The 27,102-nt window shown below is 47.6% G+C and overlaps 2 protein-coding genes and 1 non-coding gene across 5 annotated transcripts; 2 read left to right on the top strand and 1 right to left on the bottom strand.

The window, feature by feature from the left end:
- The first annotated feature begins 214 nt into the window (after positions 1 to 214).
- On the top strand, positions 215 to 8,194 carry TIPIN (TIMELESS interacting protein). 2 transcript variants are annotated; one of them, XM_077317310.1, is made up of 8 exons: positions 215 to 477; positions 836 to 970; positions 1,258 to 1,351; positions 2,474 to 2,549; positions 3,630 to 3,752; positions 4,142 to 4,205; positions 5,389 to 5,598; positions 7,610 to 8,194. In XM_077317310.1, the coding sequence occupies exons 2-8, from the start codon at positions 856 to 858 to the stop codon at positions 7,753 to 7,755; spliced, it is 828 nt and encodes a 275-aa protein (XP_077173425.1). In that variant the 5' UTR covers positions 215 to 477; positions 836 to 855; the 3' UTR covers positions 7,756 to 8,194. The 2 variants fall into 2 exon arrangements, with proteins under 2 accessions (XP_077173425.1, XP_077173424.1); XM_077317309.1 differs by having other exon boundaries at positions 215 to 498.
- On the top strand, positions 4,936 to 5,073 carry LOC143828155 (small Cajal body-specific RNA 14). The gene has a single exon (XR_013227537.1).
- Positions 8,195 to 8,251: 57 nt separating the features above from the next.
- DIS3L (DIS3 like exosome 3'-5' exoribonuclease) lies at positions 8,252 to 24,921 on the bottom strand. 2 transcript variants are annotated; one of them, XM_077317308.1, is made up of 17 exons: positions 24,733 to 24,921; positions 21,999 to 22,152; positions 19,541 to 19,669; positions 18,654 to 18,789; positions 18,307 to 18,483; positions 16,919 to 16,997; positions 15,801 to 15,980; positions 15,431 to 15,600; positions 15,187 to 15,348; positions 14,427 to 14,674; positions 12,918 to 13,010; positions 11,863 to 12,396; positions 11,297 to 11,451; positions 10,696 to 10,874; positions 9,939 to 10,084; positions 9,273 to 9,447; positions 8,424 to 9,178 (listed from the first exon to the last, which is right to left on the bottom strand). In XM_077317308.1, the coding sequence occupies exons 1-17, from the start codon at positions 24,860 to 24,862 to the stop codon at positions 8,870 to 8,872; spliced, it is 3,156 nt and encodes a 1,051-aa protein (XP_077173423.1). In that variant the 5' UTR covers positions 24,863 to 24,921; the 3' UTR covers positions 8,424 to 8,869. The 2 variants fall into 2 exon arrangements, with proteins under 2 accessions (XP_077173422.1, XP_077173423.1); XM_077317307.1 differs by having other exon boundaries at positions 8,252 to 9,447.
- Between the last annotated feature and the right edge of the window lie 2,181 nt (positions 24,922 to 27,102).

The raw sequence follows: 27,102 nt of genomic DNA, 5'->3' as shown, positions 1-27,102 counted from the left end.
GCGCGAGCCCCCAAAGACGGGAAAGAAGCCGGGGCGGCGCGCGCATGCGCAGAGAAGACCGGGGAAAGCGCTGGCGGTGAATTCGACATCAGTGAACTTTCTAGGGAAGAGACCAAGCGTCCCTGTTCTCGCGAGATTATTGGACGCGCACGCGCAGTCGCTTTCCCTCCGTGCTTCGGCGGGGGTTCCTCTCCCCCGCTCTCCGCGCCTCGACCGGAAGTGGGCGGGCCAGCGCGCCGGAAGTGGCTTTTATTCCCTAGGGTCGGCACCGTTTCGGTCTCGCCGGTTGTCCCCGGAAGAAGCGGACATTTCGGCCCGGAGGCCTGGTCGGGAGGGGGCTGGTGGCCTCCGGTGCCCGCCCGCAGGAAGAGAGGCGCGCCCTGCGGCTGGCTGCATCCGGTTGCCATCCTCCCGGGGACACCTGGAGACACCCCTTGCAATCCCCGGTGCAAATTAACTGGGGGGCTGACGTCATTTGTACGTTTCACGACGCAACCAGTAAATACGTTTTATTTTATAATTATATTCTGATTGCATCTGATGTGGTTGGTTGTTTTAAACTGTGTTGCCCGCCCTGAGCTATCCAGGAAAGGCAAGCCACAAAAATAAAGTGGTTTAGCATTATTATTCTAAAGGAACTCTTGGAAGAAAAGGCTGCTTTGGAGGCTGGAATGGATGGCGGGGGTGGCCTTTCTTGTAAAGGCCCAAGAATTTTCATTAATTGTTGACCATTTGAACTACTAAAGAACAGAGGAATAGTGCTGGTCCGTTCTTGCTACATTAGGTGGGTTTGCAAAATGATAGGTCTCACCTTTACCTTTGTGTTCTTTTACAGGACAAAGCTTCGGTGGAAAGATGATGGATCCAGTAGAGGGCAATTTGTTTGACATTCCCGATTATGAACATACCCAGGATGAGGAGTTTCAGCCTTTACCTCCCCCAGCCTCCCCAGGGGGAGAAGATGAAGAAGGTACCTTAATCACTTGCTTCCAGTGTATTAAGATTTGAATGAGCATTGCACACATTGTTGAAACCTTAAGCAAAAATTACCTTTTGTAAGGATGGTGGCTTTGAGATGCCTTGTATATTTTGTGTTTTGTGAAGTAATTCAGTTTAGACGAGGCAATTTGTAAAAACCTAAATGTCAGACTAGCAATGGACCTGTCAGTCTTTTTTTCTGCATATCTTATCTAGCAATATGTTTTACAGTGAACAGTTCATACTTGCATTTCCACTGATATTTTGTTTCTTTTCCAGAGCCAGAAGGGAAAAAATCACTGCAGACCCAGGATCCATCTCCGACTACCAGTAAAGGTGTCAAAAGGCCAATGCCCAAACTAGATGCTCAGAGGTAATATGTTTCTTATTCTGTCTGTCTTCAAGCATGCACACACCTGCTGATTGGTGTACAGCAGCAAGAGCCATTAATTTCTTGCTTTGAGTGATGCTAGAGTCCTTGAAATGCAACCAAATGGGGAGATTGAATCTGAGCCTTTTTTCCTTCTTTAGAAAATTTATGTAGAGTGCAATTGTGTGTAGAGGAAGTGGTGGCCAATATGTCCCCTTTCCATCATCAGCAGTGCTGCTTTCCAGATATCACTGCTTACAGTGAGGGAGTGTTCTCACAGTTCATCCACGCAATTCCCTCCTTGAGACATCCAGGTGAAGATGTGGAGGTGAGGCAGCAAGCTCCTGCTCCCTCACCTTCCCTGTGTGTTCAGTCAACAACCTGGGGATGGTCATCTGGACCAGATTTAAAGAGCTACAGGACTAGCAACCAATTAAGAGTATCCTAGCAACCACAGACATATTTTCTGGCTTGTGATGTGGAAGCTAGGTAGTTGTGAGCAGCAGCAGTTCCTTTCTAAAGAGGAGGAAGGGGTTGCCTGTCCCCAATCATAGGAAGTTAAGAGGGCTCTGTTTGGGGTCTCTTTCACATACAGGGAATGATGCACTCTACGTTCCTTGTACTCTGCAAACTGTAATTTACCGGGTGAAATGGCAAAACCTACTTGCAAACTATCAGAAAAAATGCATTGAAAGTATTTATTTATTCAACTTATATACTGCCCCTCATTATGACATCCTGGGGCGGTGTACATAGATCTAATAAAGGAGAATGTACATTAAACGACTTTTAAAAATTGGTAATAGAACATAACAGTCAATAGAACAAACCATCAGTTTGTAGGCAAGATCAACATAACTTAGAAACATGTACAACTGCAGCAACTGGGAAGGAGGAAACCATGAGTTTGGGGCAGTGGGCTGCATGATAGGTCTGGATTTAGACTGCAGGAGGCACCTCCGTCATTGGTCTGCAGCCTAAATGTTATTCAGTGCATGTGAAAGTGCCATTTGTGTATTGAGGGGCTGTATTGAGACAGAGAGATATATTTACATGTTGTTTTTTTGGATATTGGAAGGAATATATGCTAGTGGAAATTATTCAAGGCGCTTCTGTCATTTGCAGATTAATTTCAGAGCGGGGACTTCCAGCTCTGCGGAATATGTTTGATAATATAAAATTCAAAGGCAAAGGTCATGAGGTAAGCCCTGCTTGGAAGTATTCTCTTGATCTTTGCATCCATTGTGTACCTCTCCTGTGTTCTGTGGGTCTAAATATTGGTGCTGAAAGTCTTCTAGCAGTGGAAGGAAGCTGTGGGAGGCTCTCACATGTTGTGTGTGTGGTCGTGACTCACAACTCTTCTGATGCTGGCAGTACTTGGCTACATACGTTGAGTTGTTTTAACTTTAGTATCAGTTTATAAAGAAAGCTGTGGCCATCTACCTCTGCTTAATCACGTGCCTTGGAGGCCCCATGCTGGAGTCAGCGTACGTCCGCTGCTTACACACAGAGTCAGACTGACACGGAGAAAGCTGAGGCAAGGGAAGCAGTTTGTTTCAGCCTTGGAGAAATCGTTATGTTCATACACCCCAAAGTTTCTTCAGGCAGGGATTCTAGCAGCATGTATGTTTATATTGAGGGTTGGGGGGAAGTAATCCTGTTGCAAGGCCTAAGGAATACAGAAGGGGATCCCTAATTTGACTTTTTAAAATAAACGCATACTCTTTCAGGAACGAGAAAGGTGGAACTCAAGGTGTGGTATGTTTGAAGGAAGAGCGATGAGTGCTGGAGTGAGCCTTTGTCAAAGAACATTAAAGACTTTTTTAAAGCATATAGAATTGGGGAGGGAAGTTGCAGGCACTTGACAGTCACATTCCATGCAGTGCCTCATCCTGCTGTGCCATTTCCTCTCCCTCCCTCCCCCCGCCCTGCTCAGCCACAAAATATAGTTGTCTGAGAAGGCAGTGCTTCCCTGCCATAAAGGTGCCAGTTGAACACCCGGGTTCCGTTTAACAGCAGAGCAGTTAGGATCTGGACAGTGATATATTAGACTGCTTGCTCTTGCAAGTTTTTTGCTTCCCGCCAGTGTCCCTGTGAAAGTGCTTTCCATCTGTATTTATTTATTTTTCCTGTAGCTTCCCTCTTACAGCTCAGCGAGGCAATCCTAAAACTATTAAAATGTTTTAAGGCTCACTGAATAGCCCAGACCTTTCTGAGCCGTGGGTGTGCCCAGCGTTTTGCTGAACTGGCAGTTTTAACAGTACCGTGTTCTTCCGCTCAGGCAGCGGACCTGAAGTTGCTTATCAAGCACATGGAGCACTGGGCTCACAGACTGTTCCCTAAGCTGCACTTTGAAGATTTTGTGGAGAAAGTCGAATGCCTGGGAAATAAAAAAGAAGTTCAAGTGAGTGTTAACAGCTTCCATTCTGAGAAAACACAATGCTTAATGGAAAGCCGAAATACGATCGGGTGGAGATGCTGCTGACGGAGCTTTCACAGTTCCACGGGGCCTGCAAGCCAGAGCTCTTCCACTGGGCATTCGGTTGAGGCTGGGTTGTGGAAGTCGAGGGTCCCTCCTTAGGAAGTGCCCCCCCCTCCTCCCAAGGCGGGCTGGTGCAGGGGTGTCAGACTAGGGAGGGGGGGGGAGTGAGTAAGATGGGTTATACCGCTTGGGAATTTCTGTGGTTTTATTGGGGTTTTATTATAAACTGTCATCAGCTGGCTTGGCCCGGGCCTGGTGGTCAATAATTTCAACTAATAGTAATAACAAACCAAACATTTTCTCCTTTCTAGACATGCTTGAAGCGAATTCGCCTTGACCTGCCCATTCTGCATGAAGACTTCACAGGCAATGAAGGCATGTGTTTTTTTCTGCTGTTCGCTCTGAGGATTAGCCTACTGCGCATGTCTGCACTGCGTCCTTTCCTATAGTTAATATTTGAACATTGATGCACTCTTGAAAGAATGGCCACATTGAGGCTGCAGTCTTGCTTTGTCCCTGTTTTTCCCCTCACTTAGAATCCCTGGGGCCTGCAAGGCCAGATTTTTTTTTAACATCAGCCTGAATAGCCCAAACTAGCCTATGCTTGTTTTAGATCAGGGGTGCCTTATTGGATCAAATCAAAATTGACAGAATGGCAGCATTGTATTCAGTTATACTAGAAATGAGCAGGTGCCAATTGGACTATCAGAAACTCCGCCCACAGAGCAAATATCCTTCTGATACATTGCAGCTAGTATTATATTCAGCCAGAACCATCATTCAGTTCTAAATATTTGTTGGGAACCCGTAACCCAAGAGTATGTGGGTTCTGCTTTGCCCTTGAGCTACAAATGGGTTCACACAGAATGCATCTTGCATCATGGAGACCAAGCTCCCAAATATCAGGTAAACTGCCCTGGTTACATATTCATAAGAAATAAACCTTCCTCTCTCTTTTGGGGTGGGCTGCAGCTCCATTTGCAAAATTCAGTCTACCTACAACACACTGTGGAAAAACATTTCAAAGGCTTAAAGCTTTAATTGACAGGAAAGATGTGATTTTGCCTTCCTTTCTGCCCAACTTGAATGTTAGAACTAGATAAACGTGGCTGCAATGAACACAGGTTGCATCTGTTAGCAGTACAGTGCATCCCTCCCTTGCAGCCACATACATTAAAGAGATGGTTCCTGCCGACAGCATCTGTCTAGTTATCAGATTTTCTGTGCGATGGTTCCAAACATCAGTTCAGTTTTGATACTGGCAGCTGTGCACTCTTCCTGATTTTGCTTTGCGTTCCTCCCTGATTTGTGAGTCTAGTAACTATATCTAGTAACTATATCTGTGTATCTTTATACAAAGCTACATTTCCAGCCGTATTTTCCTATTATGTGCAATGACAGAATGTTGACTTTGCCAGATCTAAGCAGGCAAGCGAAACCCAAAGGACGGTATGACTTGAGTGAGGCCTGCTTTCTGAAGCAGCTTGTCACTATAGCCCAGCTGAGGTGTGTGTTTTGGCCGGAAAGTACCAGTAAAGAGTTTGCGTGTCCCACGCAGGTGATGATGGTGGGGGCGATGGACTTTACACAGCGCCTGAAGAACGCAATATTTTCCCGGAGAACCGGAATGCAAGAGAAGAAATTGCTTCATCTCCAAGTGCCACTCTAACCGAGGAGCAACAGCAGAGAATGGAAAGGAACAAACAGATGGCGCTTGAAAGGAGACAAGCAAAACGGCAGCTTAACAGTCAGTTGCAAGAAGGAAACCGTAAGTTCTGAAGGGTGTGCATGGCTCCTCTCTGAGATGGGATTGTATTTTGGCATACGGCTTGGAATGGTATCTGCCTGCATTCGCTGGCAGGGGCTTCTGGGAATTGTAGTCCATGGACATCTGGAGGGACGCAGTTTGACTACCCCTGCTCTATGTCAAAGAAGATGATGCTCCAAGATGCTTCCCTGCTTGAGAGGACAGGCAGGGGCCCGAAGAGCAAGATCTTAGCTAACTGCCGGCAGCAATTGGCTATCTATTTGCCCAGTATTCTCTTAATGTGGACATATTTATTGACCCCAAGATGTTTCCCATGCAATTCAATCTCAGTGCAAACAAATCCAAATTTCTGTTTTTTTCCTATTTATCTTTGGAATCAGTTAACCATCTTCATCATGCTGCATGCGAATTTACCCTCTGCCTACAAGCATGAATTGATTACTTCAATTCCATGACATTGTGTCTGAGGAAGTGGGCGTGCACATGGAAGCTCATACCTTGAATCAAACTTTGTTGGTCTCAAGGGTGCCACTGGACTCTAAAATTATTAGTTCTAAAATAATAATGTACATCTGTCATCCTGCTGCTTTGGTGACTTGTGGCAAACCTCTTGCTAGAGTTAGGTTTTGGAAATTTGCACGGCAGTAAAAGGGTACCTTTACACTCCTGTAAACAGCCTGTGCTTCTGTGGGTGGAGAAAGTATGTTCAGGGCAGGGCTGGGCTGGACCGAACTTGTGGCTCAGCCCTACCCTTCCTGAGTCAACATACAAATTTCTTCCTTGGGAGAAAGGTTGTGACATTGTTATGATTTTATGCCTGTTGTGGGGAGAGGAAGGGAAGGTGATTGTCAGCCGCTTTGAGACTCTTCCTGGTAGAGAAATGCAGGATATAAAATTCTTCTTCAAAAACTGCAAGATCATACAGCAAAATAGGTTGCTGCCCTGTAACTAATGGTCTTCAAATAGTTACCCACTCTTCCAAAGCGCCCTTTAGCCCAGGGTAGCTTAAAAATAAGGTCAAAGACCAGACAACATGTTTAACTGATTATTGATTTGTACAAGGGAATAGTGGTACCCTATTAAGCCAGTGGTACACACTCTGTGGCTTCCCACAGCCACATTCAGTCAGTCGCCCTCAACCAAAAGAGTCCCATTTCCTTCCACCCTTATCATGAGGCCTGCACCTCAGCCAGGCTCACAGCTTACCTGCTACTGTAGCTGCAGCTGTTTTGAGATGGGAGCCACCTGCCAGCCGCAAGCCCCATCACACCAAGGGCCTTACCCACTTTCCTGATGGGGAGGCAGGTGCCATGTTGGGAGACCCCCCCCCCCAACTCACTGTTGCATTAAGTGCAGGTCTGAAATCTGCTCAAAGCTCTCTTCTTCAAACAAAAGAAATCTAGCAGAACACAGATTCCCACCCCCACCTTCTCAGCTGATGTAGGAAACCCCACGGAGAGAGCTGAGAGGAGCATAACTGAATTTAAGATCCATTCTGTGCTTTTGATGATGGACTTGCACAACCCTTCTAGTGATAAATAGAGAATAATGAGCAAGTCATTAATAATTAAAATGGATATGCAACCAGCATATTATGAGAGATGTTTCTTGGAAGATTATAGTGGCTTTTTAACCCAGCTGTGCTTTCCCCGACTCCAGAATCTTTTATTTTGTCCTCCTTAAATCTCTGTGGCAATTTTGAATCTTGCCTCAGTGAAAACTGTTTGCCTTTCTTCAGCGGTAAGGAATTGATTGCTTCGCGCTCTCTTTTCCCAGAATTAAAGGTATTGACTGGCCAGGAAAGCAATTAAGTCACACAGAGAGGGAATTAATACAACAATAGGGACTTTGCAGAACTCCTGTATAAATGTCCTCCTAATGGGGAGCCTGCTGTGTTGTCTCTTATGAAGTGGACTCCAGTCCACAAAAGCATGTGCTAGAATAAAATCTAAAATCTTTACGGCGTTACAAGGCTTCTTATCGCCCCGTCAATATCTTTTGCTTCTAATAGAGCTGCCTGCAACCCAGCCGAAGGAAGAAAGTGACGACATCCCCACTCAGGAACAGGGTGACCTGATTGTAGCAGAAGCAGAAGGCTCGCCTCTTCAAGCTCCTGAGAGCGAGATGCAGTGTGGACATGAAGAAGATGAGAAATGACCTCCTACGGTTTGGGCTTAAGGGCTTAAGGACCTGTCTCACTTTTAAGGCATGGGAGCAAAGTCCTCTGTTCCTTGCGATTGAGAAGTTCCGGGGTTCTAGCATGGACTTCTTACCGGGTCAACTTTGGGTGCTCCCGCTTTGGCCATTTTGCTAGCGGGCAAAGAGATTTTGAAAGGCGGTGCCCCTCTTGCCCACCGGACCTCAGAAACTATACAGTTTTTACAATTTTAGGGCTGTAACTTGGAACTGGTAAGGTGGGAGGAACATTCCTGATTTCTCTTGGCTAGAAAGCAACATGGTCATAATGTTCATGGCCATGTAGGAGAACCCGTAGGATGGATATTTTAAAAAAGGAAAAACATGGTTGGCATTGTTGAGAAATTTGTATGGCACTGTTCTTATTTTGTACTAGTGACTAATAAATCTTGGAAATAACCTTCTGAGAGGAAAGTCAACCATTGTGCAGTGCCCAAGGCAATACGGCATTCAGCAGAAGAAAACCAAAGTCACTTTTTGCAAGCAAAGACTAAGTTGATCTAAATAACGTCTTTCCTTACGCCCTCCTCTTTCAGCTGTAACACCAGAACTCAGACACTGAAAAAAGGTCCAAACGTCATGGTAATACTTTCTCTGTAAAAGTGATTTCCCCCCAAAAAACTTACCAGGATTTTTGTCTGATTTAATTAGAGAAACAAACCCGATGAGGTTAAAAGCCACTTGAACGCTCAGTGTGGAATACTACAGTAAGCTGTTGTAATTAGTTTTTAACAGATCAGTAAAACAGACATGGGTATAAATAGTCTGGTGTGGTAGAGATGGCAGATTTTTAAGAATGGCTCAAGCCAGCGGAATAACACCACCATCAGTGACTGAGACACGTTCCCTGAGTTACTTAAAAATAGTAGGCAGTTCCTGCAGTCAATTTCTAGTTATAAATAATTGCTAAAATAGCAATGCGAATGCTGTCCTTATCAGTAGTGAATGATTGATTCTACAGGGCCCAGGTAAGCACTGTTGACTATAATGTCTTTAATGAAAATATCCACACACACTGTTAGTTCTAATCCAAAAGGCCAGCTGGAGAGTCCAATAAAACAACTGGATAGGCATTTCATGCTCCACTGTCTGCCGATACATCCAATAAAGCCAGATCCTTGATTTCCTCCAGTAAGCGGTAGAGGCTCACACCCTCTGACTGTCGGTACTGCTTGTATTCTTCCTCCAGGGGCTTGGCTTGGGCCTTGTCCTGCGCGAGCTGAGCTTCCTCTGCGGTCTTCGTTACTTCCCTTACCAAATCCGTTTTGGAGACGTGGTGATTCTGAGCCAGCTCCATTTGTGATGTTTTGTAAGGCTTGCAGCTGGTGATCTGAAGCCGGATAGTAACAGCATGGCACCGGGAACTCTGTACAGATATTTGTACCTGGGGCCGGGCGGGAAGAGGGAGAGAGAAAGAAATGTTTCCATTTTTTGCCTCCTTTTTTTAATGACGTTTCACAGACAGATCTGTCACTTACCGTCACATGGTCAAAGAGTTTCAGGGTGACGGGCTCTCCAGCTGCAGGAACGGAGGTGATCTTGTCGGGAAACCGCTGAAGGGACCCCGGTTTCCAGCTGCAGCTCTCGTCGCTTTGGCAAGAGAGGACCAAGCCTTCCTTGTTTTTCAGGTAGGCGGCTCCTTTTATTCCATACCTGTTGCAGGGAAGTATTAAGGGAAACCCCACTAGCTTTGTTCTTTGTGAAATTAAACTGTTATCTGCAGTCATTCAGACCAAAGTTTAAATACACAATTAAAACGTTGAATGAGCACAAAACATTTGGATCCAAAATGGGTGTTTAAGGAACTATTTCTGCAAACTTATTTCCTTTCTAACAAAGAGTTTATTTTTGGTAACGCCACAGGCAACCATAAATCTGTCCTTGACATTTAAACAAAATGTGACCATGCAGATAAGAATGTGTGCAATGATCAAGAGACATCAGCACATGTCCAAAAAGTTGCTTCTCATATGGTCTAAAAGGTGATTGCGAATTCTGTACTAGTGGAAATCTTGTGCGGTTGCTACCGAGCTCCTCTTTATCACAATAAAGTTCTGTCTGCTTCTGAAATCTCCCTGTTGCGTCCTTCATTGGGTATTGGCACACCTGGTGAACAAGCCAATTTGGGTAATGAGCTGACTTACCTGGGCACAAAGACGAGCACCCCGTTGGTCCTGATGGAGTAGATAACCCCGTTAGCGGTGCAATGCTCATCGTCTTCCGGGTCCTTGTCCTTGAAGTACATGCACTGGAAAAGCTCCGTCGACTGCTTCTGAGCCCGCTGGGCAGCCTGTGCAGAAAAAGCCATTCAGGCGAGATCACGCCGCTTGTCCCGAGATCTTAACCTCCCCAAACTAAGAAAACAATCTCAAGCGGCAGCCAATTCCCAGTTCTCAGTTCTTTCCACTATGGCAGAATTGCTTTGTGTTTGTTCATTTCTGGCGAGGGATTAAGTATAGTAGTTTTTAGAATGGGACGCAGGTGCAAATATTATAAATGTTATTGAAATTAAGACCACTGCAGACTGAAGTGCCCGTTCTAGAAGACATACACGGTAAGTGTTGGGTTTTTATACCCAGGTTTTCACTACTCTGAAGGAGTCCCAAACACCTTACAAATCACATTTCTCTTCCTTTTCCTTTCCTCCCTCCACAACAGACACCCAGTGAAGTAAGTGAGGCTGAGAGAGCTCTGAGATAACTGGCTGGCCCAAGATCATGCTGCTGGCTAAATGTGGAGGAGTGGTGGGATTCAAACCTGGTTCTCCAGATGAGTCCCCTGCTCTTTAATCACTGCGCCATGCTAGTTCTCTCAATAAGCTAGGTTAGCTCTGATCTTTCATTAAGATTGAAAACCCTCCATTCCCACAAAGAGTTTGAGAAAGCTGCTGGTCCGCTTTACCCTGTTTCTGTTGTTGATGTGACCGCACAGCTCTTCCAGTTCTTTGTTGGCAAACAAGTTCTCCTTGGAGCCCGCTCTGTCCTCTTTGGAAGTGGCTGCCAACAGCAGCCGGTGGACTATGATGTCGGCGTATCTTCGAATGGGTGAAGTGAAGTGGGTGTATTTATCCAGGGCAAGGCCTGAGGGAGATACACAAAACTGAAGCCCCTGCAGTGTGCCTGCCAGTCTCTTGGAGGCTAATCGGTGGCCAGCAATAACGGCCCCTCCGCCCCCTTGTTTACGACTAAAAGAGGTGCATGGAAATGTGTGAGAAATAAACGGCCAGCTCCTCTAAATTGTGGGCTGTACGGCCTTATCAATATCTGAATGCACTGCATCTGGAATTATCCTGACATACTCTGAAACCTTTTATAGAAATAAACTCTTGTATTTCTGTGTCTGCCCAGTCCCCTGCCTCCCCAATAACTACTGGATTTGGAGTCCCTCTTTTAAAAAGAAATGAAAACAGACTTCCGTGCCAAAACAGGAACTGCCCTGAAAGGAAGCGAGTGCCGAAGGAGAAGCTGTTTAAAAGCACAGCCTGGCAAATCAGAGCTGGTACCGTAGTGGGTGAACTCTTCTTCGGGATGAGAGCCTGTGGAGAAGTAGAGGGCGTTGGACATGGCCTGCGTGGCCATAGAACGCAGCAGCTTGTTCACAAGGGGGTCGGAGGGGTCAACGGCTCTGTCCAGGGAGTCTGCCAGTGCCTTGTTAGACCTACCAGAAATCAAATGAGACTGATTACCCTCGAAAACATCCAGCCAGGGGGTACTTCTCCACAGGGCATGAGTGTGTTGCATCTGCCTTTCTTAGGCAACACCCCCCAGGTGGCCTTGAAGCTTTTACATAAGAGACCTTGAGAACGAAGCAGGGTCAGCCCAGGCTAGCCCTAGGAAAGGCGACCTACAAGGAACACCAGGGCTGCGACACGGAGACAGGCAATGGCAAACTGCCCCCAACGTCCCTTGCCTGGCAGCCAGACAGTCTTAGGAGCTCCTGGCTACCCGGCACACACGCCATACGAAGAACGTGCCCATTGTGCAGACAATGCAATTCACATGGAGTACTGCTGCAAAAGCACAGTTGTGCGGGAGCACGCCTTGGCTTAAGAGTGCCCGCTGTACTTACTGTGTGTCTACTGTGAAGCCCTTTGTGCTAGCACATTCTCGGAGCTCTGCGAAGAACTCCTGCCGTGGCGGCGGATGCTGGCGCAAGAGAGCTTGGTAGGGGAAGCTCTCCCAGATCTTCTTGGCCACCCAGTGGTTGGCGAGGATCATGCACTCGGCTATCGTCTCGTGCACCTCCAAGGGCTGCCGGGGGATGAGGTCGTCTATGTTCTTCTTGTCGTCAAGCTGCACCCGGACCTCGACCCCCTCCAGCTCCAGAGCACCACAGCTGTCTCTCTTCGCTCGGACGCAGCGGGCGATGTCGGTCAGCTTCCCGATCGCCCAGACCAGTTCGTCCAGCTTTTGCTTCCGTGTGTTTTCGTCGAGTTCTTGGAGCTCTGGGATTTCGGCTGCGGCTGTCAGGTCCCCGTCTAACAGCGCCTGGGCTGCCTCGTAGAAGAGCTTGTAAGAAGAGCAGAGAATGCTCCTGGTGTACCAGCACTTCTTTATTTCATAGGAGGTTTTATCGAGCTCCCACATGACGCTGACAGCGTACCTTGGACAGAAAAGCAGCAGCTTTACTCCGCTGGATAAACACCGAGACATTTCTAAAAAGAGAACCTTGTTTCTTCTCACCGTTAAAATTCACTTTGATACATACAACAACAGGGGTGGACAGCAGAACGCCTACCTCTTCATGGGCCGAGGGAAAGTGACCTCCTGCATGGACCGCTGGGTGGCCACAAGCCAGGGAGCCCTGCTAGTTTTTCACTGAAGAATGGCCCAGGCTCAGAAGTAAGCGGGGTCATCTAAGGAAGGGGCAGGCTATGGCCAGCCACCGCTGAACGTCTCTTCCCTTGGAAAAACCACGGGGCCACCACAATCTGCTGCAGCTTGACAGCTCTTTCCACCATCATCAGTCTCCCATGACTATGGCTTTTACTTGATGGCACTTTTCACCACAAAACATACATGGTCTTCGTCCCATATTCCTAGACTCCTTATTTTAATCCTCCGCCCCCCCACTAATTCTTTGGAAAGGAACGCAATCCACGAAACAGGCCTTGTCAAACTCACCTGTCAACGAGGCTAAGAAGAGAACATAAATTGGCACTGAGGACAGCAGGTAACATGTCATAGCGACGGTCAGCTAAGTAGTACGTGGTGGCCCTAAGAATGGGGCAAAAGATATATTAATAATTTTCTTGCACTGAAGCGTTTTACAAATTCAAATAATTTGCAATGAGCCATTTCCCACTGGCAAGAGCTATTAATTGTAGTATATGGAATAGAGGCCTTTATAAGAGTATCCCCTGTGAATTCAGGCATAAGGAACAGTGTGATCCGATACAGAGTTATGACCGTTCTACATCCAGCTGAAGGTGGTGACTCCCAATGAGAAATAACACAACTCACGCATTGACCAAACACCAGCACAAATATAAAGTTAACAATGCAGGTAATTCAGCGCTTTTAAATATACTGGCTCACTGTTACGACAAAATATTTTCCTTCTGAAACACTTAGTAGATTCTGTCACGCAATTCGTATGGTTCTTGTGAAAGTATCCAGTCATGTACATTTATGTACATAATTATCCATACAGGTTACTAAATGACCACCTGTGGGTTTCTTCTACCAGATTTCTATAGCATATTGGAACAGCTGTTCTAACACAAATCACTTAAAAGAAACTGCTGACATTCCTAAGCATGTGGGTGCTAAAGCCAAGCTGGCCTCATTCCTATCAAATTGCCTTAAATAATGATATAAATCACAAACAAAAGAGAGGCATCGGTAGTTTAAATGTATTTCATGAACAGTTGTGCACACTACCTCCTTAGAGTAACTGTTCAAACTTCTTGGTTTCTACAACTTCAAATCATAAACTTTTGGTCCTAAGGCTCACAGCCATAGCAGAATTATGACTAGGAAATGAGAGATTTCTGTTGACATGCAGGGACGCTAAGCAAGACCACTTCCTTGTTAAGACTGCAATCCTAGGCACACAAGCTGACTTGGAAATGCACCGTAGGAGGTGGTGAGATTTAATTGTGATTACTGGGCCAGATATCGTTTCCCTTCAAGACGAAAGCATTATACAGTTAAATAGTCATATAAGGAGTTATCATAAGGAGAGGACACACAGTAATGGGTTTAAACTTCAAGTACAACGATATAGGCTAGATATCAGGAAAACAATGTTCACAGTCAGAGTAGTTCAGCAGTGGAATAGGCTGCCTAAGGAGGTGGTGAGCTCCCCCTCACTGGCAGTCTTCAAGCAAAGGTTGGATACACCCTTTTCTTGGATGCTTTAGGATGCTTAGGGCTGATCCTGCATTGATCAAGGGGTTGGACTAGATGGCCTGCATGGCCCCTTCCAACTCTTATGATTCTGTGATTCTGTAATTCATTTGGAGCACAACACACAGCGGATCTTTCTGTTCTTGAAAAGTCTGCCCTAATTGCTGGTTTGCCATTGAGCTCTACTCTTGCCATTGAGTTCCCATCCTTCACAAGTGACGTTTCTGTCAATTGGCGCTCCTCACGGGAAGGACATCTCCTCTGTACTAAGAATCTACTCACCGAGCTCTTGCCTCAAGATCGGTGTAGGAGTTTGCAGCCACAAAATGAGTTACATCTGCAATGTGGACACCGAGTTCCAGGTTTCCATTGGGCAGAGTTCTGATGGACAGCGCGTCGTCCACATCTTCGCAGCCTTTTGGATCGATGCTGAACACTAAATGCGTCTCTCTGAGATCGATGCGTTTCAGCTCCTCTTCGGGACTCACTTTCCAGGGCTCCTCTGGGAGCACGACTGGCATCTCGCACATCTAAGGAAACGGAAGCGAATGTGAAAGCCACGCCCTCCACAGCCTTGTGTGTGGCACAATTCTATGGTGCCACCTAGATGATGTGGAATTGGGTGCTGGGTCCAGACTTCAGCATCCTGACAGTTTCAAGTTTTCCTTTAACTCCCCCCCCCTCCCAAGTTCCTAGCTCTTGGGGACTTACAAGATAAATCTATAAGCATGCAGGCAAGTGATTTGCGAATGCCAATGGGAGTTCAGTTTTCCTTCTGTGCTACGTGGAGCCTTTTGCCCCGTCCATGACTCCAGTGCTCACGGAATACATTTTGCAGAACAGGAATTGAATAGAAATGCATTTGTACCATTTGCAAAGAACGGAAAATTGAGCTCAACGGGGCTGTCTTTGCCTGGGAGTCACCTTGACTTTATGCAGCTGATCTTCGCTGTACCAGCTGCCCTCATTGTCCTACCACTGAGAACTCTTCTGTAATAACACTCAGCAAAGCGTTAAAAGGAAGATAACGAGGCAGACCAACCTGTGCTTCAGAGAACGGGCTGACAGAAATGCTGTTTTCCACCAGGATGGTTTGAACTTCTCCTTCGAGGTCCCCTATCCGTCCTAAGACCCGCACAAAATGTCCGTTTGGGTACACGGACGTCGACTCCCACGAATCGATTCGCACAATGACCCGGAAGTCCTGCAGGAAAGACCGCATTCACGCCTCAGAACGCTGGCACACGGAAGCTGGAACGAGGCCGCGCACCAAGCAAACGCTTTACCTGGAGGGCCTCGGCTTGCTGCGTGCTGATCCGGATCTTGGGAATCCTGTAATCCCAAGGGGTCACGAGGATCTTCTGCGTAGCTTTGCCATGAGACTGGATCTCTTCTCTGGCGGGAAAAGTGACCACGTAGTCCCGCCAGTTCTTCTGCATGATGCCAACAACTCGACCTTCGCAGGGAAAGAAGGCTGGTTAGAGACATCAGGGGCTGGGAAGGAGGTGCAAAGCCATCACGACGGAGAGTCGATGCATGAACTCTGCGGCAAAACAGGTCCCACAGCCCACTGCCTGATTCTTCCATGGGAATACGGAATTCACAGAGCTTCCACGTGCCAAGCTGGTCCTCTGCCATTGTGCCGCGCCCCCTTACCTGTCGGCACAGGCTCGCTGTAAGCCTCCCCCGCGGCCTTTTCTTCCGTCTCGTTCTCGCAGAGGGCAGATGTCCGTCCCTTCCATTCGTTCTGGGGCAGCAACTCCACAGCCACCACATCGCCGTGGATCGCCCTGTTGCGAGCTTTGGTGCCGTGGATCAGGACGTCGGTTCTGAGATCTGCATTCCAGAGAAAGAACGACTGAGCTGCGGCAAGGCTGGGCCTGGATTCAGATCTCCTTCCTTGGTGATGATCTCAACATCTGGCTCGTGCTGCTTTCCCACACGCACACAAAAATGAGTGCTGTGGGCAGATGTGAGATGGAGGTCTCAGGAGGGAAAATGCACATGAGAAGGGCAACTGCACAAAAATGCAGGAGGTAACCTGAATATTCAGAGATGGTTAGCCTCTGAATAGCAGCACTAGCTGTCAGCATCAAGGGAATACCCATGTGCTCTGTCAGTTGACACCTGGCTGGCAGCTGTGAAAAATTGGTCATCTCCAGCAACGCTTTTCTTACATCATGATGAGACTTCCAATTCGCCCTGCCAGTGCCTCCAATTACTTAGGTTCAGATACAAATGACGGACCACGGAAGCCAGAGAAGGAAGCTGTTTTAGTCTGCCGATACCAAAATGGCTCACTCCAGAGGGCAGTGGGACTCCTTCAAGGGGGCGGCAGGTTACAGTGGATGAGTGATAAGGTTGTGAGTGTCCTGCATAGTTCAGGGGGTTGGACTAGATGGCCCAGGAGGTCCCTTCCAATTCTGATTCTATGCTTCTATTCCAAGGTCTCAAGCTCAGATCACCTGCTTCACATCCCCTCCTGCCTGGTCCTTTTATCTGGAGATTACGGGGATTGAACTGGGGACTTCCTGCATACGAAGCAGAGACTGAGCCACTGAGGTCTTTCCCATCCCCTCCTGCCTGATCCTTTAGCCTAGAGATGCTGAGGACTCAACCTGGGACCTCCTGTTTGCCAAGCTCTGCCATTGGGCTGCAGCCAGTCCTCAATAACAAGTTTTTTTGGGGAATCTTAGGGGCGGATTGTCCTTTCTACAGCAGAAGCCCTCCCCAAACCCTTCTTGACCCTCGGAGCCAGATGCCTTTGTCCTCACCTCGCTCTTTGTGGCTGGCTCCTTGCAGTCGCACAAACGCCTCCACTTGCGCCCGATGCTTGTTGACATTCAGGACTCCCTGTGGCAGATTAGCATTAGAATGACGGGACTTCAAGGCACACAGAGGCGGCCTCTGTTCATTTCCCGCCCTGGAGCTTGGGGGAGCCGGACCTCCCACCCGAAGGCTTTCACTTTCCATCTCTCTGGCAATTACCTCTAAAGGCCGCTGGGGACTTTCCCGCCAAGGGCTTCCACATTTTATCTTTTCCCGCAGACAGAACGTCCATTTTTACGTTCTCAAGGCCAACAAGAGGCATGATATTGATAGGAACGTGGAAGATCTTATCCACAGGAACAGTGACACTGTTCTTCCACCATTACGGTTCCCCCTCCAATTGTTAGTGCTTTGAGTACTTATAGGACAAAGGCAGAGGGAGGTCTCAGCCGTCCTTTGGATATCCAGCGTTCTCTGGGCTTTCTTGCTTCTGACTACCTGCCTGCAGAAGAAGCCACCCCACTTTCTTCTGTTTCAGTGGCAAGCCTAACTATACTGCATTTATTACTGAGGCCATGTGTACATTTTCTGGATCTGCTTTTCTCTTACATGGCAAGTACGTCTACCCTGATACAGTCTCACTGGGTGGTTCAAAAATCTTAGTGATGTTGAAAGCAAGCCAGCGGCTAAGAGCAGTGGACTCTGGTCTGGACAAGTGGGTTTGATTCCCACTCCTCCCCAGGAAGCATGTGGGGTGACCTTGGGGCAGTCACCCTGGTTCTCTCTCAACTCTCTCAGCCCCATTGACCTCACAAGGTGCGTGTTGTGCAGAGAGGAGGGGAAGGTGGTTGTAAGCCACTTTTAGACACATGAGGGCTGTTAGGGGCCCTTTGGCCAATCACAGTTCTCTCAGATCTCTAGCTGCCTCACAGGGTGCCTGTTGAGGGGAAAGGAAAGAAAGGTAAGCCATTTTGAAACTCTGTATGGTAAAAAAGAATAGGGTATAAATTCTTCTTGAGAGCCAGCTTAGTGTCATGATTAAGGGTTAGGCTTCTCATCTGAGGAACTGGGCTGGATTCCACACGCCTCCTCCAGAAGCTGACTGACCTTAGGCCAGTCCCAGTTCTCTCAGAGCTCTCTCAGCCCCCCTCCTCCCTGCACAGGGTGCCTGTTGTGCGGAGGGGTAGGAAAGGCAATTGTAAGCCGCTTTGAGACTCCTTTGGGCAGAGAAAAGCAGGGTATAAAAGCCAACTCTTCTTCCTCATCTCTTTTTCTGCAATAATTGCTCACTTGCAAGTCAATACTGTGTCAGGCTGGGAGATTCTGTGAAATATTCCCAGCCCCTTGAGGGCAGCCTTGGATCTTTCTGCACATGCACCATAAACATCATCACCTGTATGTATCTTCCCGATTTGATCCCAGCTTCCAGGGATTCCAAGGGCAAGTGTTCTGGGTACTCTTTCCCACTGTGCTCTTGGCTTTCGCTCTCCCGTTCACGCCGCGACTGCAGTATGGAATCGAGAAGCTCGTGAGCCGCCTTTAAGTCCGGCCAAAAGTTGTCCAAGTAGTTCTGTGCGGACAAATAAAGGAGATTTACTAGGGAGAGGTTTGGTCAGCACCGTTCCCGCATGGCTCTGTCCAGAAGAAGAAGCAGAAAGACGCTGCTGTAGGCAGCCTTGAAGGAGAGGAGAGACCGGGTGGGGTTTGCCGTTGCCATTAAAAAGCGGCCTTGAAGGTTACCTTGAACGAAATGACGAAGACGCCTTCCGTTTCGCTACCCAGTTGCTGGATGGACGCTTCGTCATCCGTCACCATCACAATGGGCATCTGACCCGAGAAGTGATTGTAATACCACACCGAGGCATTGTAGATACTCCTAGGAGAGCAAGCATTCACAAGTACTGGAACCTTCTCTTTCCTGCTAAGTGTTCTCAGCACGGGTAGAGTCCTAACAACAAACAGGCGCGCTTAAGCAGCTAGAAGGCCCGGATTGTAGTTGAATTCACGAGAGCTCATTGCTCTAACCTGGACAGCCCAGGCCAGCCTGATCCCATCAGATCTTGGAAGCTAAGCAGGGTGGGCCACAGTTAGGACGGAAGACCCACCACAGAAGTTGCTATACACAGACACAGTCTCTTGCCTGGAAAGCCCTCCAGCCCCCGCCATAAGTTGGCTGAAACTTGACATTGCTTTCCTCCATCAAAGCATCTATTGCAGGGGTAGTCAAACTGCGGCCCTCCAGATGTCCATGTACTACAATTCCCAGGAGCCCCCTGCCAGCGAATGCTGGCAGGGGGCTCCTGGGAATTGTAGTCCATGGACATCTGGAGGGCCTCAGTTTGACTACCCCTGATCTATTGCCTTTTGTCCCTGGGTTACGTATAATTCATCTGTGTGGTCAAGATCTACTTAACCTTGGCCTGGGTGGCTCAGACTAGCTCGATCTCATCAGCTCTCAGAAGCTAAGCAGGGTCATCCTTGGTTAGCATGTGGGTGGGAGCCCACCAAGAATTCCGGGGTTGTGACACAGAGGCAGGCAGTGGCCAAACCATTTCTGGACGTCTCTTGCCCTGACTGCAGGTTTCACTGGAATTTTCTGCTGCCAGCACAACATTCTGAACTCGTACCTTGTCTGCCACTTCTCCAAAGACTCTCCTCTTTCTCTCGACAAATAAGAAAGCATTTGGAATTCATTGTAAAACATGATGCAGTCGTGACGGGCATCCCTCAGCAGGTTGCGCAGCTTGTTGTACTGCCTGGGAATGAAACGGGACAAACGGAGCGTTGAGGCCAGAAAGAAAACCGCTGAAGGGTCCTGTGATACTCTGAAGGCTAACCGGCTTACGGTGGCAGAGCCCACACACCAGACAAAGCAGTCGCTGGTTCGCAAAAATTTATACCACAAAAAAGAGAGAGTAAGTCTTTAAGCAATCACATGGCCCTTTAGACATGCATATAGTCTATCTAAATACCGGAAATGAAAGTAGAGAAGAGTGAGAATCCAGTAGCACCTTAAAGACAAGCAACATTGGTGGCAGAGGAAGAGCTTTCGCGAGTCACTTAAATTTTGTTGGTCTTTTAAGTTGCTCCTGGATTCCTGCCCTGTTCTCCTGCTCCAGACAGACTTTCATGGGTGCCCATCTTGATATATCTTCATGCAATTAAAAAGTTTTGAAAAAATCTGTACTAAATCCATTGCTTCCTATTGTCATGCCCCAAGGAATGCAGTCCACGGTTCTGCTACTAGAGTAGTTCTGTCAAACAGAGCCACTGAGGTTGCATTGCTTGCCTGTTGCAGTTTTACAGTCTCTAACTTCAGACTTCACTAAAGCTACGCAGGGAAAAGGGCTGGACTGTGTCCCTTCAGTGGAACGAGCTTAAAAGGCTCTTAAATCTAGACCAGGGGTAGTCAAACTGCGGCCCTCCAGATGTCCATGGACTACAATTCCCATGAGCCCCTGCCAGCATTCACGAATGCTGGCAGGGGCTCATGGGAATTGTAGTCCATGGACATCTGGAGGGCCGCAGTTTGACTACCCCTGGTCTAGACTGTTCTAAGCAGGGATTCCAGCTCCTGGGCGGGGCCCGGTGATCTCCCTGAATTACAGCTCATCCCCAGACTACAGAAATCGGTTCTCCTGGAGAAAGTGGATACTTTGGAGGGTCAACTTTATGGCACTGTACCCCAAAGAGGTCCCAGTTTCCCCCAGGCACTACCCCCAAATCTCCAGGAATCTCTCAGTCTGGGGCTACCAACGCCAGCCCTGAAAAGTCTCGTTCTAGGCAAGATGTACAGACACCCACAAGAACTCCTTATCTCAATTAGAGGAGAGGCCTATGGTGTGTTTTTTAAAAAAATGAAACTAGCAGGACAGCATTAAGGAATTAGGGGTGTGCACTTCGGCTTGGTTCAGCCTCCTATTAAGGATTCATATTAACTCAGCTTCTGATAGCAAGGGATTCAAAGACTACTGTTACCTCTGAAATGTATTCACAGACAGTGATGCTATAATTAATGTCAGCTAAAGAAATCCCTGATTAACCTTTGGGTTCCGGGGGCCATTTGCCATACCAGTGTTGGTGGGGAGTTACTGCAGTATGCTATTAACCTTTTGGACGTCTAAAAAAGGAACCGGTTAGCAATGCCTTTTACAGTTTGTTTCTGTGCATTTCTTGGCATTAACCATGAAGCTGTAAACAAACCAGCCTAAAAAACCCCCACAAGTATCTTGAACCATGTTTATTCACACAAAAATGTGTTCTCTTTCTGTTCCAAGAAGGCTTGAGAATACCAATCGTTATTTCACCTTCAAATATTATTCCGTGGCCTGACGCACATGTAGTTGTAGCAACAACTGAACAGAGTTGGCTCATGCAGACTGCAAGGACTGAGCATCAGATGTGTAGCAAGAGGTCTGATTCATGGGCCTAAAAGCAAACAGGAACCCCAAGCAAGGCAAAAAGGTAATTGCTTAATGGTTTTGTCCAGTTCAGTCATCTAAATTTGAGTGACTCTGCAGTTACATGGGCTATGGATCTGCTCCCAAGTCCAATTCAAGGTGTGGTTTTTGTCCTTTGAGGCCTTGTACGGCTTAGGCCATTTTCTCCCATACATTAATGCCAGGGAATTAAGATAACAAGGGGAGGACTTCCTGACTCTCCCACCAATTAAAGAAGTTCCTTTGGCTGGTACGCAAGACAGGGCCTTTTTGGTGGCAGCCCCTTGATTACTGAACCAACCCCCCCCCCCAAGGACGTGTTCCTGGCCCCCTCATTTTCTGTCTTCGGGAGGCAACTGCAGATGGTGTTATCTGGACTGTATTTGACTAGTTTTCATTTACTGGCAATCCAGAGATTTTAAATTGTGATCTTTTACGTGTTTCTTTATCATGGCCGATTTGTTTACATTGCATGCTCCTTTGAATTCTGCAAGGTAGAAAGGCAGCTAATAAATGTTTTAAATAAAACAAATAAATGCATCGGCTGATTCCAGAGAAAACTCTGGAAGTATCAAAAGCAACGGGGGGAAAAACCCATGAGCAGGGCAATGCGGGAGTAGCTTTTCAGCCTTTGGCGTCCAGATACCTGCGGCCTCTTTGATGCTGCAAAGCTTGACATGCTGTTTGCATGAAGACGATCCCCTTCAGCTCAGGGAATTCTAGTATTTCCAGGTAATCTTGGACCACCTTCCAGTCGGGGACAACGTAATGAGTCACATCATCGGACAATAATTTCCCACCTGAAACAGAATTCACGAACGTGAAATACAAAAAGCAGATGTTTGCTTATCAGATTTGCTGGTTGATGAAACGTAGCATGTGGCAGAGGGAGAAAGGGCCGTAAAGTCATAGCTGACGTATGGGGACTCTAGGGCAGGGGTAGGCAAACTGCGGCCCTCCAGATGTCCATGGACTACAATTCCCAGGAGCCCCTGCCAGCATTCGCTGGCAGGGGCTCCTGGGAATTGTAGTCCATGGACATCTGGAGGGCCGCAGTTTGCCTACCCCTGCTCTAGGGTGTTCAAGGCATGAGACGTTCAGAGGTGGTCTGCCATTCTTGCCCCTCGGTAGCAACACGGGTATTCCTTAGAAGGTCTCCCATACAAATGCTAGCCAGGGTTGGACTTGGCTTCGCTTCTGAGATCTGACATATTTTGTGCTCTCCGGATCAGGGAATTTATAATATATTGTGAGAAATATGGATGGCCAAAATTAGATAGAAGTAGCGCTGGGTTTTTATACCCTGCTTTTCACTACCCAAAGGGGTCCCTAAGCAGCTTACCAATACCTTTCCCCCCAACAGACACCCTGTGAGGTAGGCGTGGCTGAGAGAGCTCTGCTAAAACTGCTTTAAGAGAACTGTAACTAGTCCAAGGTCACTCAGCTGGCTGTATGTAGAGGAGGGGTGGGGAATCAAACCTGCTCTTAAGCCACACTGGTGTAAGCAAGAAAAACACTCTAATTTACTGTGATCTTGTTTGTAGATCATCAACTCTTGAGATATTTATATTTATTTATTAAGTTCTCAGTTTGATGGCTTTCAGTCCAAAACAAAATTCACACCCCCTCCTTTCTACCATTTTAAATTTGAATTTTAAGGGTACTGCGTAACACATTGGTTTGTTTTAATTCATTTTTGTATTGTTTTTGTTCAACCTGACCTGCTTTTCTTATTTCATGGCTTGTGATGGAAATCTGAAGGGTGCTGCATTGCAGTAACAACTCTGCAACAGACACATATATATATACATACACACAAAGGTGCTGTAACAAGAACAACAACAACACGTACTAGTAAATACACGCCTCCCTTCAAAGGGCAGCGTCCCGAGGCATTACGTTCAGGAGAAAAGGGCATTGGGTTTCACCTACTTGTTAAAAAGCGTGTGACTTTAAAATCTGATGACGCTGTGCTTTCTACACATCACTACACTCCCATCCAGATTTATTTTGCTACCACAAAGTTAGCAGGAGTCCTCTGCGCATTAAGAGGAACGGATAGGACAAGGTCAACTGATCCCATGACGGAAAGCAACACGATTTGGTGATTAAGAGCGTTGGCCTGGAATCTGGAAGACTTGAGTTCAAATCCCCACTCTGCCATAGAAGTTTGATGGGTGACCTTGGGTCAGTCACATGCTCTCATCCTGACCTACCTCGCAGAGCTGTTGTGAATATAAAATGGAGGAGCAAGAACAGCGTAAGCTGCTTTGAGTCCTCTGTGGGGAGAATGGCAGGATACAAGTTTGAAGTTAAGGTAGTCATGTCTCTCTCCCCCTGCCTTTGAATTTCCCAGCTCTTGTCTTGATCACCCAGCCATCCCCTTGTTATGGCACTGGTGTTTTAAAGCAACAAAGACCTGTACGAGGGACCCAGAAGCTGAGCAGAGGCCAGGAGGGGTTTAAATTAAAGCACACGAGCCAAGTTTGGGGAACTTCTTAACAAGTGTTCATCTCCTTCAGCAGGAGATTCAATGGAAATGCCACCATGCATCATTTGGGGCCAGTACTTTTTGTTGCTTTTCACACTTTCTTTGCTTCTCTCTGGTTGTTTCAAGTGTCGAAGGAGTTGCTTCTATTTTTGAGAGCCTGTGTAGTGTACGAATTAAGAGCAGCGGAACCAGGTTGGATTCTCCCCTCCTCCACGTGCAATCAGCTGGGGGACCTTGGGCCACTCCCACTTCTCTTAGAGCTGTTCACACCAGTTCTCTTAGAGCTCTCTCAACCCCACCTAACTCACAGGGTGCCTGTTGCAGGGAGAGGAAGAGAAAGGGGGTTTGTTAGCCGCTTTGTACGCTTCTACCCAGAATAAAACTTGGCTGGTCTTCAAGGTGCCCCTGGACTCCAACGTTGGTCTACAGCAGGGGTAGTCAAACTGTGGCCCTCGAGATGTCCATGGACTACAATTCCCAGGAGCCCCTGCCAGAATTGTAGTCCATGGACATCTGGAGGGCTGCAGTTTGACTACCCCTGGTCTACAGCTTCAGACCACAACAGGGGCCTACCTAAATCTATTTGAGGAAGTGTTCCTGCACTGAGATCTTGTCTTCTTGAATAATAATACAGCTTTGCTGGTCTTAAAGGTGCAACCAGACTCAAACGTTGTCGTCTTGCTTCAGACCGACTTGAAGAAGCATGCATGCACGCCCACGGAAGCCTGCACCTAGACTAAAACTTGGGGGGTCTGCAAGGGGCCCCTGGGCTCAAACTTGGCTCAGTTGCGCGGCTCCATTCATAAATCCAGGCGCGCGGCAACTTCCGCCAGCCTCGGCCCCGCCCCCTCCGCGCGGGCCGTGGCCCCGCCCCCTCCCCGTCACTCACCGCGGGGGCAGGCCGCCGGGCAGAGGGCGCTGCCGCAAGGCACGTCGGGCCGCAGGTAGTGCTCGCGCACCACCCGCACGGAGCGGCCCTGCAGCGCCCGCAGCTGGAGCACCTTCTCCGTCCGCTCCATCGAGGGACGCCGCCTCGCGACGCCGCCCTGGCGCCTTCTGCGCAGACTCCGTGGGCGGAGGGGCGCGCGCGGCTTCTGGGGCGGGGCCGGGCTCGGGACGGGGGCGGGGCTCCCTCCGAGGGAAAAAGGCGGGAAGAGGCGCGAGAGGAGCGCAGAGGCGGCTCAGTCGGCCGCCCGTGAAGAGCGGGGTCGTTCGCTCCCTTCCTCAGGATGAGCTCCTCACAAGCCCTGATTTTAGTTCTCGTTTGGGATTCGCCCTCTCAGGCGAAAATTGCTTCACGGGGGCGACGAGCGAGGCAAAAGCCTGAGGGGAAATATGTGTGTGTGGAGGAGAGGTTGATTTTGGCATCTCTGAGGGGATGGGTCGCTGACCCAGCCCATTCGTCTGTAAAAAATCCCTACCTGCTTTCTGACCACCCAGAGTTTAAAAATACACGAAAAAGCAACGTTTATTGTTTAGACAATACATCCAGATGGGTAACGGTGGCAGGAGAAGAGCCAGAGCCCAGCAGCACCTTCAAAACTCCCAAAACGTGGCAGGACTCTCCCTTCTGCAGATAGTCCAAGAGGGGTGGCCGCAGGAGTCGGCCTGGAGCAGGAAAAAAGAGCAAGAACCAGCAGCTGCCTCAAGATTTTAAGGACATTTGAAGCTTGCATGAGTCCCAACCCCGGGAACAAACATCAAACCGCAAATGACAAAGCCAAACTAAAACAAAGAGGAGCTCCAATTGAAACCTACTAAACCCGATTATGTACTACCACTAAAAAGAAAACAACAACGTGCAATTAAAGAGCCCTTCCTGGTGCACTGTTCAAAACAGCTGCAACCTTGGCATGGGTTTACTTCTGAAGTCAACTCAGAAATTCTGCTGGGTACAGAACACCACAGCTCCGTTACTATCAGCAGCTAGGCAAAGTATGAATATTGCATGCATTCATTAGTTACTAATACATTTCTGGATTTAGCGCAAAGTTTAATTCAAGGGTGTGGTACACATGTGCAAAGCCATTAGTGTCTCAGTTCATTACCAGTTGGTTTCTGGGTTCAATTCAAGGAACTGGTTCTCATGTGCAAAGCCCTTTCATGACCTTGGGCCCATATATCTGTGGAACAGCCTCTCCCGCTATGCTCTGCTGTGACAGATTTGCTCATCTGAGCAAAGCCTTCTGAAAGTTCCTCCCTGCAAATGTGCAAGATCAGCAACTGCCCATTCACATCCATTCGCTGGTGGCTCCCAGTTTGCAGAACAGCCTGCCTGAGGAGGGCAGGAAGCTAATCCAAAATTGTGCAAACAATTCATGTTCAGGAGGGCAGTCTTATAACAATTAGAACAGTAGTAAAAAAGAATAGTCCCCCTACATGTCAGGAAAGGGTCTGTCTACTGCAATGGGGTTGGTTGTCACCTATTATTGTAGGTATCATCTGGCTCTTACCGCATTGTTTTCTATGCCATAACCCCACATTCTGTCTTGCTTAAACAAGTCCTCGCATTAGGCAGTTTGCTTTTCTCATTGTTGCCCGCATCATTGAATTTTGTATTTCTAGCCCCACTGCATTGTTCATTGGATGTCTTATACAACATTTTTCTTCTATTTCGATACTCTGTACTTGAACCTTGAGGAAAGACTGCACATAAACAGTTTAATTAATAAATAATCCATATTAAGAACAGTCCAACTGAATGAGACTAGTGATCCATCTAGTCCAGCATCCTCTCTCAAACAGTGGCCCACAAGATGGCATGGAGGCTGAGACCTTCCCCTGAGGGTGCCTTTTGGCTCAGTGATTCAGAGGTTTAGTGCCTCTGAATGTGGAGGATCCCCTCAGTCATCAGGGCTAGTAGCTGCTGATAGATTTATCCTACATGAATCTATCTAATCTCCTGCTAAAGCTATTTATTCCTGTGGCCATCACTTCATCCTTTGGCAGCAAATGCCACATTTAATGAGTCTCTGTTTAAAGAAGTTTGCCCTTTTGTGTGTCCTGAATCTACTGCCCATCAGCTTAATAGGATTCATTAGATATATATAATATATCAGTGATAAAGGTGGGCTATAAATAAGCCAAATAGGTAAACAATACCCTGTTCCCCCCCTCATTGGGGATTGAAATAGGCTTACAGTATTGTCTTCTCCCCTTCTATTTTATCCTCAACAACAACCCTGTGAGGTGGACTAGGCTGAGCATGAATGACTGGCCTAAGGTCACTATGTCACCATCACAGAGCAGGGATTCAAAC

The sequence above is a fragment of the Paroedura picta genome, chromosome 18 (assembly GCF_049243985.1).
Source record: "Paroedura picta isolate Pp20150507F chromosome 18, Ppicta_v3.0, whole genome shotgun sequence".
Classification (NCBI taxonomy): domain Eukaryota; kingdom Metazoa; phylum Chordata; class Lepidosauria; order Squamata; family Gekkonidae; genus Paroedura; species Paroedura picta.
Note: the sequence above shows the minus strand (reverse complement) of the source record. Positions and strands in the feature narration are given on the sequence as shown.